The sequence below is a fragment of the Danio aesculapii genome, chromosome 1 (assembly GCF_903798145.1).
Source record: "Danio aesculapii chromosome 1, fDanAes4.1, whole genome shotgun sequence".
NCBI classification, from domain to species: domain Eukaryota; kingdom Metazoa; phylum Chordata; class Actinopteri; order Cypriniformes; family Danionidae; genus Danio; species Danio aesculapii.
In genome coordinates, this window is record NC_079435.1 from 46,797,124 (window position 1) to 46,812,462 (window position 15,339).

The window sequence follows — 15,339 nt, forward strand, 5'->3', positions numbered from 1 at the left end:
ACATTGTAACAGAAAACCATTGCACTCCCCCGCTCCGCCTGAGTAGGGCGCTGGTCGGGCCATGGGACTGGAAGGAAGGGCCGAAGAAGAAACTGTGGAGGCGGAAGTGCTCGGTGCTGGTGGTGCGTTGGAAAGTGGAGCTGGTGGCTGTAGAATCCGCTTCAACTGGTCCACCAGCTCTTGAAGGTGATCGGGGGTGCTCATGTTGTCGTCGTTATGGGTCCGGGCTTCTGTTATGAAGCGGACAGGAGACAGAGGTAAGGAAACGTTAGGGTGTTTATTAAATGACAACAAGGAGCACATGAAGGATAGCCAGGAGGATCAGGAATGATGTTGGGGTCTTTTCCTCCGTGGCTGGGTAACAGGAATACACGAGGATGGACAGCACACACCAGATACAGCTGACAGAGGATGACACAGACTTGGAAGGACTGGAAGACAGGACGATTCGGGAGGACCAGGAAGACTAGGAGGAATACAAAGAGAACAGGTAAGTAAATCGTTTGTTTTAGCTGAGGATGACTACGCTGAGTGGTCGCTCAGTTGTCCGCTTTCGTCGAGACGAGCCCGGACAATGAGCGACTGGAGTGCTGTGCTTTTATCTGGTGCTCGTGAATGTGATGCAGCTGTGTGCTCATTAGAAGTCAGGTGATGGTGATCTTCGTGAGTGGGGGTCGTGAGAGCCTGACCAATCCATGACATATATATATAAGCTGAGTCTGAAAGTTTTATTTATTTGATAGTTTATTTAACATTTCAGGTTTGTAAACGCTAAACACTAAATAAAAAGTGAACATAAATTAAAACATAAAATAAAGAAAGAGAGCCTGAAGGTATTATAGACTTACAAATTCAGTTTGCAGACATTTAAGGGTACAGACATCGATTGGATGCGTTCTTGGCAGTTTTTTCCTGGCTTTTTAATATTGTTCAAATCGATAACGGAATTATATCGTATCGACCGAAATTAAGAAATATATTGTGATATAAACTTTTGCCATATTGTCCAGCCATAACCCATATACTCTCATTCACACACATACACTACAGACAATTTAGCTATAGCTCATGTCTTTGGACTGTGGGAGAAACTGGAGCACCCGGAGGAAACCCACGCAAACAAGGGGAGAACATGCAAACTCTACACAGAAATGCCAACTGACCCAGCCGAGGTTCGAACCAGCGACCTTCTTGCTGTGAGGCGACAGCACTACCCACTGCGTGGCACAGTATTAGGAACTTAAATATTAAATAAGATATATTAAATGAGTTCAGCAATATGCTGTCACCTTTCTTGCGTGCAATGGCCACAGTCTCCGCAGCACTCTTACTCATCACTTTGGTGATGTACACAGGACAGTTGACTCGGTTGCCAATGGTGATGGCCCGGAAAACAGCCTCCGCCTCCAGCTGTGAAACAGAAAACCAGCCGCATCAGGACTGTTCACATCACTGAAACAATCAGCAAGTTAATCAGCTAAATAGCTCATCAATTTGGTTATTGATCCCACCTCCTCTGGACGGCTCAGTGGGTGGCCTTCCGGACCAATGATGCCCATTCCCAAGATTTTGCTTTGTTCCTTGAACACATTGAACACATAATGTTAAAAAAATTTAATATATAAACTGTAAAAATATATGACAGTATGGTCAATAAACAGATTCTACAATAATAATGAAATAAATAAATGATCTTCTTCAAATCTCGTAAACCCAAAGGTTGATAACAAAATAGTTGATTTTCCCCAATAAATTCCATAGTAGACTCAATGGGGACCATGTTCGTAAAAAAATAATCTCTTGCTTCTCAAAGGACAAAAGAAACTCACACATATTTAGATCAAGTGGACATTTTTGGGTGCACTGTCCCTTTAAAGCTTGATATGCTTGTATATATAACTAGTGTGATATCATCTCAAACAAAATCGAGTCCATTTCGAGTTCATAACAGCTTGCCAAAGTGAACTTTCCAGAAAAGTGTAAACGCATTCAAACTATCATTAGCCCATGATGATTACATAATAGGTAGGGGTGACTATGAGGCCCTGCCTTTATTCACTTCAAAATGTACAGTTAACATACCATGGGGGGGGGGGGGGGGGGGGGGGGGTTGGGGGGGGGGGGGGGGGTGTTGCGCAACGTATGCGAAAAGATGGAAGGATGCAGTGGAGAGGGGTGTGCAAAGTATTTGAGGACCGAGCGGGAGACGCCAATTTCTGGGAGAAAAGCTACCTAATAGTAGAAACTGAGATGTAATTCTAATTCTAATTTCAAGCAATGCTGATAGTGTTTTTATGTTTAATACTGTAAAGCGTATTGCAATTATAATCAATTTAAGTGCTACTGTACATAACCATATAATATACAACAATATGTTATTGGAAAGCAGAGTTTGCGCAAACGTCCACATCACTGTAATCAGATGCTTTCTTAACTGCTGATTTCTCACCCTTGTTTTTTTCCCCCCAGATATTTATTTTGTTATTGAGAGGAGAATGGCAGCACATAATAACATCAAACTTAGTTTTACCCCTAAATAAAGAATGAAAACAAAATAGGAGATTTATTATACGGCTGTACAATATATAGTTTCACCATCAATATTGTGAGAATCTGCAAGACTCACATCACAAGATCTGAAATGTTGAGTTGGAATTACAGTTGACCAGGCACCAAAGTTGAAAACGTGATTTGTCACAAAGATTAACCCTAATAGAGTGAAAGATTTTCATCTGGATGTATTTTTATGGGTTATGACTGATTAGGACTTCAAGCAAATTTAACCCTAACCTTTATTATGACTATTAATATGGATTTTAATGAGTAGGTACCTGTGCGATCAGGTCTCCATTCTCTGCATGCACCAGAACCACTGCCCCAAGCTCCTTAAGGTAAGAGAACGCTTCATACAACTAGAATAGAAAAAACGAGATGCTTTTAGTTACTTTATTGTATTTGTGCACATATTGCTCTATATATAGAGCCACAGATGGTATTTTTGCAAACAGCAACATTTATTCACCTGAGAGTCAGGCATTTGGTATAACCCTTTGTAAGCCATGTACACTTGGAAAGAGTTGATTCCTGTCAAAAGAAGAGAACATTAACTTGCTTTGTCCTTCCCTACCATTCAAAACCTTTGGGTTCTCTAAGATATCTGAAAGTTAATTGATAAACTGAATACTTTGCTGAATAAATAACAACAAATTTGACTGAAGGCAATTAACAACCATTAACATTTGGCAAATTTCAACAAGAGGCTGTTAAACATCAGCATAATCAAGTATGTGGTTTACAATGCACTGAATATATTCAGCTTTGCAGAACTATTGTGTTGGGATATCATTACATATTTAAATACATATTCACCTTTTTCCTGAACCAGCTGTTCCAGCTCCTCCTTCACACCTTCATGCCAGTGTGGAATATCGACATGTAGAGAATAATCACAGCAGGACTTCTTATCCGCCGCTTCCTGCCACTTCTCAAAGGCCTCCAACAGACCGTCTCCAGGCTGTGGTGTCACATGATCAACTGAAACAGGAAATGATGGATTCTGTAATCTGTTACGACCATAAATATAGGACATATTTGTTTTGTATGTTTTTTTGAAGATTTACTCTTCTAATTAATTGTTGCATTAAACTCACTGTGTCCTTCTAAGTCTTACAACAAAGACTAGTTTCCCTTATTGTGACTGGAAATGTTGTCACTGTCAACAGCTTAATAGTTTTAATTCACTGTTTAAAGAAAACAAGCTATTGTAACCATAACAGACTCTTGGCTCAGACTCCTGGAGGAAGCGAAATCTGATTGGCTGTAGCCGACATGCAGGACAGGCATTCCTAGGGCATGCCCTTGTCGCAAAGCAACAACAGACATTTTAGGGACACTGCTTTGCTCTCACAGAGAGAAACAAGTGTGTCCAGCCATTCTCTACTTCCTTGTTGGAGACATTTATCCAAATCAGAACATTTTCATCCAGGAAATTCCACAATATTGCACCTTTATTGAAATGAGCAAAATATTCTTGATATTAATTGTCATTTTTATTCTATTTTGATTATGATTTTACCTTTCATTTAGTGTGTAACATATAGCTTAGGCCTGGGCGATATGGCAACAATGCAATCTCGATAGGTGTTTTCCATATTGAATGATAATGATATATATTTCGATATATAAGTTGTTAATGCTTCCAGATTTAAAAGAGAACCCCAACACTAGCCCCTTTCACACAGTGATACCGGTAAATATCCGGAAAATTACTGGAACGACTTTACTGGTAAGTTCAAAAAAGTGGTGTTCACATAGGCAAAGACATTCTGGAATTTTTCCGGAAAAGACCGTTCACACATCCATTCCAAAATGCAGGTAAATTCTGACATCATTAACCATAAATGACCTCTAAACGGCTGTGCTTGTATTTGTAAACAAAGAAGGGGTCATGCTTTTGTTGATGGTACATAATATATGTGTGTGCTGGCTCTCAAGCAAGAGCAGAAGCAGAGCTTGAAGGTAAACAAACAATGGTTTATCATAAGCATTTTATCAGTACTTTTTTTCCCACAGTTGGCATTAAGAAGGAACATAGGAATGTTATCTGACTAACATCCTGCAGCTAAATGTGTATGGAAAAATATTCAATGGCTTTTATTTTGAATGTTCTGATTAGCTGGAGTAGACGTCTCACGTCAGAGTATTCTAATTGTGCACACACTCTTTTTGGCAATTTTGCTTCTGCGTTTACACAGAGCAGCATTCCGACAAATTACCGGTAATGTTACAGCTTCTCTTTCTTTATGTATAAATAAATGCTGAAAGGGCCTCCCGAGCTGGTAATGTGTGTATTGTTTCTGACATAATAAGAGACCTATACAAAATAAATCAGGAACCTTTAAAATATTAAGTTAGCAAATAATCCAGACTCACTGATCATGGTGGTGCCGCCTGCCAGAGCAGCTTTGGTGCCCTGGTAGAAGTCATCCACAGGTGGGGTGCCCAGATAAGGCTTATGCAGGCAGGTGTTCACATCAATACCTCCAGGGATGACCATACAGCCATTTGCCTCAATCACTTTCACTCCCCCCGGCACAATCAGGTTCTCTCCAACTTGTCTGAAGGAGAGATGGAGCATTTTATAAAGAGAAGAGTGGGCCAGAGAGGTAAAGAAAATGCAATTTGTCAAGTACACTGCATACTACAAATCATAGATTAAAATACAAACAGAAAATATACGTTTCTAAAAAGAAGCTTTTTTATGAATTGAATACAGAGAATATCCTCCCATATAAAATCATATCATCCCATATAAAAAGGTTGTGCAAGTGTAAATATTAATGTTTTTCCAATACTTCAATACTTTTTTCATTATCAAGATATTTTTTGGTGGATTTTTTTGTCATGCTGGAAACATTTTTTATCATGCTAGTAAAACTGCTTTGTAAACAGCATCTACAAAAGACCATTTTTACATAAACGTTTTTACATAACCATTTTTACTAAAACATCAGGGTTCTTTCTAAATAACATTGCATTGAAACTTTGAAACAAAAGTGTACACTTTCCATATAATATAATATAATATAATATAATATAATATAATATAATATAATATAATATAATATAATATTTATGATAGTATTGGTGGTTTCATGGAATTGAAGTGAAATTTCTAAGCATGATAAAAATGGTAAACTTTAATCCTCTGATTTTCTTTCTCCTGTTAAACACAAAAGAATATAATTTGAAAAATGCTGGAAACCTGTAACCACTGATTCCACAGTAATTGTTTTTCCAATATGGAAGTCAATGGTTACATATTTTCAGCTTTCTTCAGTGTATCTTCTTTTGTGCTCAACAGAAGAAAGAAACTCAAAAGTTTGGAAGCATTTGAGGGTGAGTAAATAGTGAGTAAAAAATTAAGTGAACTATGCCTTTAAGAGTACACTCTCAGAAAAAAGGTACCCGGTTATACAAATAATGTTCCTTGCGGTACAGAAAAGACCTCTTATGATACTGTTCTGTACCTTTTATGGTAAAATTAAAATGAAGGTACACAATTGTTCTCATAAAAGGTACAAAAGTGTTGGACAACTCCTTCTTTATTACAATACCTAAAATAAATATTACTGGAAAGGCATTAAAACAAGAATCAACACAAAACAACTGGTAAAACAAAACTATAGGTATTGTAAACTAAACATTTAAGGCATTTTTAATAAACATTTGTTAAGCATTTTCATTACTGATATCCACACCTTTTGGCGTTTGCTTTCCACTACACACGTGAGCTGGCAAAAGTCCTGCATATGCAAAGTGTTCATGCAGACATTTTAGTGTAGTAAAAATTAATCAAACATTGTGCATATCTCATTACAAAACTTTTGCATAATTCTATTTCTATTTTAAAATTAAGTATATTAAATGAACTTTTACATGATTACAAAGGTATTGTGTAACAATTGAAAATAAAAGATTTTATATTGTACATGGGAGAATGTATTTCTGTAACATTTTTGTATAAAGTATTGTGAAGTGTTTAGCAAAAATAGATATTTTAATTTATGTTAAAGTATTTTATTCTTTATTGTAAATGGAAAAGGTGCATTTACACAAAAAGAAACAAAAAAAACATTGTTTAAAAAAGGTATTTGTAGTTTAATATTTACTGAAAATAAATTGACACATTTTGGATAGAGCAAAATGCCTTTAAACAGTTCTTGAAGGAACACATTTGACAGTGTTAAGGTACAAAGTGTCTTGTCACTGTAGTGGTACCTTTATGGATCAGATTTATACCTTTGATGAAGCTACAATCTTGTATCTGCAGTTCTAAAAAACAAAGGTACATTTTGCTTTCCCATGGTACAAATCATGTCCTTAAAGGCACAAACTGCAATGATACAAATTTGTTTCTTTGTCTTAAGGTACAATTCTGTCCCATAAAAAGGCACTGTCCCAGTGACAAGGGGTTTGTATCTTTTTTTTGTACAACATTGTACCATTTTTTTCTGAGAGTGTAGGCAAACTTAGAGGGTCTTTTATCTGACCTATTTTGTTTGTCTACTTTTTATCACTTATACTGAAAAACTTCAGTAAGTATAGGTTTCATACATGATGTGTAACTACTGAGGAAACTCTCCATTATGCTGTGGAAACAGTTAACATTTGCTTGTGCAAGTGTGCACAGTGTCTTACTTAATAATTCCATCTTCAACATAAACATCAGCATACAGTGACTGATCATCATTAACCACTCGTCCACCTTTAATCAGCAGCCGCTCACTCTGAAAAAAACAAGAAGAACAGAAACAGCAAAAGAGTGAGTGCTTCAAAACCCAGTTTAAACTTTATTTTACCAGCTATATTTGCAATTCGGTGAAGTGCTCTTACAACCACCGATAAAAGAGCCTTCTGCACAGTTTCAGCTTCACTCTCTGTGAATGGGTGCGGTTCTATGAACAGAGAAGAGCAAATGTGGTGATGTGGAAAGATGTTAGGTTGCCATGGTAACCTCACATCATCCTGCTGTCAGGAAGCCACATACCATGGCTCTCTCCTTGGAAATTTAAACCTCCTCTTCATAGCAAAATCATTTTAATCTGAGCTCAAAATATACACTATTCCTAGATGTCAAGCAGGCACGGATCGCAAAGATTGCTCAAGTCAAGGATTAGGATCGTTCTAATCCACTCATAACTAGAGTTAAAAATACAACACGTAGGGCACAGAATCCTCCTGTTTTTGTCCTAATGTGTGTATCGACATTTAAAAAGTGTCCTCTTTATTCCAGATTCCTGCACCAAGCGACAGACCCTGTTGCGTTTCATCCGCTGCAAACGCACTCGCCATGATTTGAAACGCGCATCAACAAAGCTACTTTATTATTTACTCCTGCACCTATTCTAAAATGAATCGGAGCATTCGTCGCTTCATGCACGGCAGAGACGCCTGTCTGGCTTGGGCACATTGTAGCGGTAATGTTCACCTTCCCTTTGGTTGATTTTTCAGTGCTCTTCTAAGCGGCCTCAGCTTTTGTTGGCTCGCTAAGAATTTAATCCCTTCTCGTTTCCCTCATGCGCAGGATTTACCGGGTGGCAGCAGCAGAAGGGTCGCCTCGCAGCCGGTGTCTTACCGTCAAATGCGGGATGTTCTTCTTCCCCTGGTAGCCCGTCCCAGACATCTCTCCTTTATGACTTGAGGAGATGAACAATCAGCAGCCACCCGCTTTTCTGTGCCACCAACCCACTTAACGAACCAGCGCTCCTTCAGTGCTGTACAAGCGAGCGCCTCTGCCGAGGGGTGTGTGTGTGTGTGTGTGTGTCAAGTGTGTATCTGTTAGCAGACGTGTTTTGTATTGGTGTCTGTTGGAGCGCCCCCCTTACTGAACAAAGGGAGCAAGAACCGGGTGAGAATCGGTAAAACTGTATGGTGTTATGATTCAGGTCAACATACATTTGTTTTTGATATATATATATATATATATATATATATATATATATATATATATATATATATATATATATATATATATATATATATATATATATATTGTTGTAAATGTATCGAATTAGTGGTCAAATACACATTTACATTTTTATTTTAATTAAAATATTTATGTTTCATTGGCATTCTTGGAATGTTACGATCAACGATACAAGAATACAACGTTAAAACAATTTAGAAATTTAGTTAGCTGTGAATAAGCAATTTTAGGTAGGCTATTCTGTTTGCTGCACAGTGAGCTAATGATAAGGGTTTAGGCCTATACAACAGTTCTGTTTGGTTCTTGAATCTGATTGGCTGATAGCGGTGTGATATTCTCCAAATAACAGCACTCATACAACCTCTTCACCCTTCACCCTTGTGTATTACTCTGCCCACATACAGCGACAAGCAGAGGACACTACAGTTTGACAAAATTGCTGCTGTTGGACAACATAATACTTTTGAGGCTTTTTTAGTTGTGAAAGTAATTGTTTAGATTGCAACTATGCAGTTTATTTATAAGGATAGTGCCTATTTTAAAATATTTATAATTTCTGAGAGACAGTGCATTGTCTATTAGCCTGTCTTTGAGCAGAGCAAATATGGTTGATGTTGTTCATCCACAAGATGGTGACAAAGATCACATAATAAGCCCTTTAGAAGAGAAAAACAGAGTAATTTCAAACTGCAGCTGATCAAATCATTATTAAACAGGTAATATTCTAAGCCAATTTATCTCTTTTGTATGTTGTAGTGCTGTATTTATACCATAATAATTGTAGCGTATTGAGTGTGAGATGAGACTCACATACCAGGAATGTACGTATTTTGCATTGGCCAGTCTTTGTATAACCCTAAGTTACTTTTTGGTTTGCCATCTGTTTGTTTGTAATGCGTCTCCTGTTTTCGTTACTGCAGACTAATTCAGTAAAAAGAAATAAAGAAGAAATGCTCACATGTGTTTAGCGTTTTTTCTAATCACAAACACAACAGTAATCTGGTAGTGATTGCATTGCTTTGTTTTTTTTTATTTGTGGATAATTATTGTAATATCTCGATTGCAACAGAGAAATATTGGGAAATATCTCTAGACTGATGGCATTTCATGCCGTTCAGCCTTATAATTTTAAAATGTGAGCAAAATCACCTGTTTTGTCATCACTTTAGACATTACATGAGAGAATCATTCAAACACTAGCTCTAAAGTGATGTTGGTGAATTAGTAACTTTTTTCTGCTGCTCTGACCATCAGCTGCAGATGTGAATGAATGGCGGAAGAAAGAAGTTCCTCATACAAAAGGGTTTTTAGACTCTGCGTGTTTGATTTTGTTTTTTATGTGATGGAATTGGGACATTTTAACTGATAAAATCAAAAGGATGCGATGCCGCTTTCGCAAACACTTTTGAGCCTGACACATGAAACAAATGCTTATGCAATTCATGCTATTTTTACTGTAATATCAATGTGTCCTGCTAAGAAAATAAATTAATTCAAGTCTATATCTTTACTGTTTACAGTGTAATTTTAACTTCATCTGTTGACATAATCGAACTGAACTGCAGGGTTTGTCCAAACAAATCCACATCACTGTTCACATATGCTTTCTAAACTTTCTAAATTGTTGTGTTTAATTTGAGAGGAAAGGCACACAAATATTTGAATGAACATCTGGATGATCATTGGCAATAGGTCAAATAAGCTCAAATGTAAGAAAAAATTTCAACATTGAAGTTCTCTTATAAGTTGTTGGCTGCAGTTCAATTACTGGCCAGTGGTGGGGCTATTAACAATAGTTTCTGAATTGTAGCTCTTTTATATGGATACTTCACATAAAATCGAAAATTTACTCAACTTCAAGTGGTTGCAATTATTGAGCATATTAAAATATAATTATATAGATATATAAGCCATATATAAATATATAGGCCATATTTTTTCTTTACAGAAGATACCCAGGTGGCAAAGAATTCTGGCCCAGATTTGGCATAAATCTGGCACAGCAGGCATTCATCTGGCAGTGGCATACAGCATGTGGGCCAAACATGGGCCTGGTTTGGCAGAGGTGGCACCGTTTTTAAGGCGGCACACAATACTTGGGCCAGATGTAAAATGTAGTATTTGGCCCAGATGTTAATAATTGATATATGGGCCATGTGAGTCTGGTCTATCTTGACCCATAAAAAACACATTTATATTATTTTCAAATAAAAATAAAAAATTCTACCTATCAGGTCGCTTTGAGGAAAGGCACGCCCATAGCACGACTAAAGTGCAATGATTCATGTTTATCAATTTCATTGCAGTCGTGACACACCAACATATCTGGCCCAGTTCAGGCTCAGTTATGGGTTATTAACTTGGCTAAGACTTGGCCCAGATTTGGTCCATGTTTGGCTCTTGTCTGGAAGCACAGACTTGGTCCAGTCATGTACCGTAATTCACTGCGGCATGTGGGCCAAGCAAAAGGTGATTGTGTGGGCCAGAGTTGGGCCAGAGATATTTTGCTATGTGGGTAGGTTTGGAAAAAGTAGAAAGTAAGTAGACGGTGACAAAATGTTAATTTCTGGGGGTCTACTATAATTTTTAATGCTAAAGTAGCTTAAGTGACTGTTAAATGATGATAAAATACAGCTTATCAAAAACATGTGAAGCTTGTACGGGAAATGCCCTATAAATTATATTAGGCTACTATAAGAAGGAATAATAAATAAATCTTTCATTATTTTACACTGAAAGTGCACAAGCTGCCTTTAAAATATAACTTCTTATTAATTATATATAAATGAAAGTACAAAAAAAATCTCATTAACAAATATTTTCTCATTAATTTGTCTATAAAATTAAAAAGGTAACTTAACCTATTAAGATTTTTAACTATTGCATGATTCATTCAAACGATAAAAACGATGTAAACAATGAAATGCATTTAATCGTTAGCATGATGACCATTGCCATTGTTAAGTGAAATAATCCATACAATATATTCTTATCACTGAAAATTAAAGCCCACCTCCCCGTTGTTTTGCTCGTGAAGAGATTCCTTTTCGGTCTGATCCGTGAATTCGACACCCGGACGCCCGTCGCCTCTCTCGCGCGGGGAACTGATGATGGACCTCCCGCTAATCTCATAGGCTTCAAAATCCCCATCCACAATGCGCTCCCTGCTGCTGCTCCGCGAGGTCCTGCTCCTTCCCACGGCGTACGGCTCGAAATCAATAGTTTTACTGTCATACGCGCCCTCCACCGAGCTGAACATTCCGTGCGACTTCTGCCGCTGGTTGCCCGCCGCCGAGATGGGTTTCGCCAGGTATACAGGGAGTTCATCCTCCCGGTTCCACTGTCGCCTATTATAGTCCGACATCACTCACAGGAGGCAGATGATGATGCTCGGATACAGTGAGGAAGCGAGATGCTAGTTCTGAAAACCAGGTCAGCCTTGGTTTGCCGGGGGATGCTGAGCGGAGGTCGCAGCGCGCAGACTGATAATGCGAATGAAGCTGCGATCTACTTTCCAGACACAAGGGCAGTGATATAATAATAACGCGCTTTAATGATATTTCATCCTCCAATCCAATTCTGCATTATTAGTCAATGCTGTTTTAATTTATTGTTTAAACTCAATTTAAAGTTTTTTTACTTTTGATTTGCAATGCAGTGCCTGCCATGCTCCATCCCAAAGTGCGTGCAAGATGCGCAAAAAGACTGCAGTGAGCTGCACAGACTAGCATGAAAGACTGGGTAAACGCAGGGTTTGGTGAGCTCTAGTGGTCCAAAGAAACTTTTAATAATGATTTCTGCCACAGAATAAAATATGACAATATTTTTTAATGTTTGATGCTATATTGTTGGTCATTTTTCATTAATTTCATTCTGCAATATTTTCTTTACATTTTAAGAAAAATAAAATAAAATTCAGAGATTGTCGCTGTTTCTTGCAATTTAAGGTTTTTATTCTTTATCACAATCCTGTCTTAATTCCTCCCATTTTTGAATTCTCAATATATTCATGGACATTTTAGAACAGGGGTGTCCACACCACACTGAAAAAATGATTCAAAGATGATTCCCTGGATTTACAAAAATTTTAAGTTAAGGGGTTGTAAACCATTTATTTGGGCTGAATTTAAACAAACGACTTAAGTTGAACATTACTCAATTTAATTTGTTTGTTTAAATGAAACCCAATTAAATTGTTTGCAACAGTTTTGCAGATATAATTTATTTCAGTGCAGAGTGCAAATAACAGGGGGGTTGGATGGAGATTGATCCTCCTAATTAAGGCTTGATCCCCCCTTAAGGACATCAAAACAAGATGTGTGTGTGTGTGTGTGTGGTCAGTACTTTCAAACTGAAAAAAAGTTCACTCTGATCTGTATTTTAATAATAATGTTCTTATTCATTCATTTTCTTTTTGGCTTAGTCCCTTTATTAATCAGGGGTCGCCACAGCGGAATGAACCGCCAACTTATCCTGCATATGTTTTACGTAGCGGATGCCCTTCCAGCTGCAACCCAACACTGGTAAACACCCATACACTCTTGAACACACTCACATACAATACGGCCAATTTAGCTTATTCAACTCACCTACTGCACGTCTTTGAACTGTGGGGGAAACCAGAGCACCTGGAAAAAACTTACATGGGGAGAACCTGAAACTCCACACAGAAATGCCAACTGACCCAGCCGGGGCTCAAACCAGCAACCATCTTGATGTGAGGCGAATGTGTTACCCACTGCGCCAACGTGCACTTTTAAAAAAATAACTCATTAGACTAACTCAATTTAATTGAGGGCAGGATTTCCATTGAATCAATTTGTGTAGCAGCAATTAAAAAAACTATTTACACAATTAAATGCAATTAAGTTGGACCAAATTGATTTTATCAAATAAAAGTGTAAATACATTTGTATTTTTATTTACTTTAAACACTTAAGATTACATTTTACTTTCAACATTTCCCTCTCTTAATTCAATCCCATGCAAAGCATGCTGGGAAATACAAGTCCCCTAACCAGGTAGTTGGACCAACACAATTTCCCAACACAAAACGCTTAAGTTAACTTAATGGTTTACAAATTTAAGTAGACTGAACATAAAACAAATGATTTGGCAAAATAAATGACAAGAATTGTGTTGTTTCAGCTCATTTTAAATAAGTAGTTTGAACAAACATCTTTTTTTGAGTGTGAGTATTATTAATTAAAATAGTAAACATCCATTTGACCACCCCTATAATTGTTCATACAATTGTGAATGCATAATCGCACCAATCAGTCCATGCGAGAAAGAAGTCATTCAACAGTCTGAAACCGATAGATTTAGAGCACTGATAAACACCGTAAGAGTTCACAAAACTGTTTTCTCATAAAATAGGTGTTTGTTTCTATAGTACATATTGTACATTGTTTGCATAGTTTGTCCTATAGTAAGCTGAAATAGCTAATCAGGTCAGAATACACTAAATAGCCTATCCCATAAAACACTGAAAACGTAAATACATTTCATGATTAAGTTAGATGTAATTTAAATGAACACATACATTTGATGTATGTGTTTATTTAAACGCCATATTTTGCATATTTTAGTTCCAACCCCAGTTAAACACACCTGAACCAGCTAATCAAGCTCTTTCGTATACTAGAAACTTCCAGGGAGGTGTGTTAAAGGAACTGGGAGCTAAACTATGCAGGACATCGGCCCTCCAGGACTGAGTTTGGACACCCCTGTTTAGATTGCCAAGTTGAAATTATGCTGTAAATTATGCAAAAAAGTCCATTCTGACTATATCTCCCAATTCCAGTGGTGTAAATATTTCAGTAAATGCAATTTTTTACTACTTTTAACTAACTTTTTGTTTACTTTGTGTATCAATATTATAGCAACTTGTACTCTTCAATACATTCTATGCACTTTGCTTGGTGCCTAATTTCTGTAGCAGCTGCTACATAAAGCAATGTACAGGTTATTGAAGGTGCTATTTTGTGTGTTTTGCCATTATTCACTCAAACCTGTCAACCAGGTTGCTTTGCTTCAGGAGTGCATTAGCAGAGCTAATCAGTAAACCATACTGTTAAAGATTTTTGTACCGTTAACTGTATCTTGCTGCTGGACAGTTATGTAGTATGTTACTGTTTAAAATTGCATGGTGAAAATTACTGCATATTTTACAGTAAAGATATACAATTCTGTAAATGCATATACAGCAGCAAGATAAATGGTGCTGTAAATGAGAATACAGTATTTTTGCTGTAATTGATTTACAGTAAGTTACTGTAGATTCTTCTGGAAATTGTTAGCAGTGGAGCATCGTCCAGTGCAAGCAGGCTTTGACTTAAGACTTTAAATATATTTAACATTATTCGTTTATCCTAAATTTTTAAACAATTTTTTAAAGAAGATTAATCTCTCGGCACAAGGGGTCTGGTTCAGGGACTCGAGGATTTCATCTCTGATATTTGTAGAGTGTGACAGATGAAGATCAGCACCTCTAGGCCGAGGCTGTGGTGCTCAACTTGTAAAAAGGTGGCTTGTCATCCCAGCATGAAGGAGAGTCATTGCCCAAGGTAGAGGAGTTCAATTATCTTCGGTTTTTGTTACAACTCAGTACTGGGTAACACCCATGCACTCTTTCATTTAAACACTCATACACTTCGGCCAATTTTGTTTACCACCTATAGCGCATGACTGTGGGGGAAACCGAAGCACCCGGAGGAGACCCACATGAGCACGAGGAGAACATGAAAACTCCACACAAAAATGCCAACTGGCCCAACCACTGAGCCACCATGCCACCCCAGCCAAAAGGCAAAGCTATCAAATTACTCAATCTACGTTCCAACGCTCAC

The 15,339-nt window shown here is 37.5% G+C and overlaps 1 protein-coding gene across 2 annotated transcripts in view; it reads right to left on the reverse strand.

The window, feature by feature from the left end:
- Positions 1-12,121, reverse strand: part of crmp1 (collapsin response mediator protein 1) — a 29,550-nt gene extending 17,429 nt beyond the window's left edge. Inside the window, exons 1-8 of one of the 2 annotated variants that reach the window (XM_056461286.1) lie at positions 11,502-12,121; positions 7,201-7,289; positions 4,933-5,117; positions 3,370-3,534; positions 3,023-3,084; positions 2,832-2,912; positions 1,512-1,580; positions 1,290-1,410 (exon numbers count right to left, since the gene is read on the reverse strand). In XM_056461286.1, coding sequence (XP_056317261.1) covers positions 1,290-1,410; positions 1,512-1,580; positions 2,832-2,912; positions 3,023-3,084; positions 3,370-3,534; positions 4,933-5,117; positions 7,201-7,289; positions 11,502-11,852 — 1,123 coding nt within the window. In that variant the 5' untranslated portion in view covers positions 11,853-12,121. Of the gene's footprint in view, positions 1-1,289; positions 1,411-1,511; positions 1,581-2,831; positions 2,913-3,022; positions 3,085-3,369; positions 3,535-4,932; positions 5,118-7,200; positions 7,290-8,137; positions 8,274-11,501 lie in introns of those variants that run through there. The other variant, XM_056461293.1, reaches the window with a different exon arrangement.
- Positions 12,122-15,339: the final 3,218 nt, after the last annotated feature.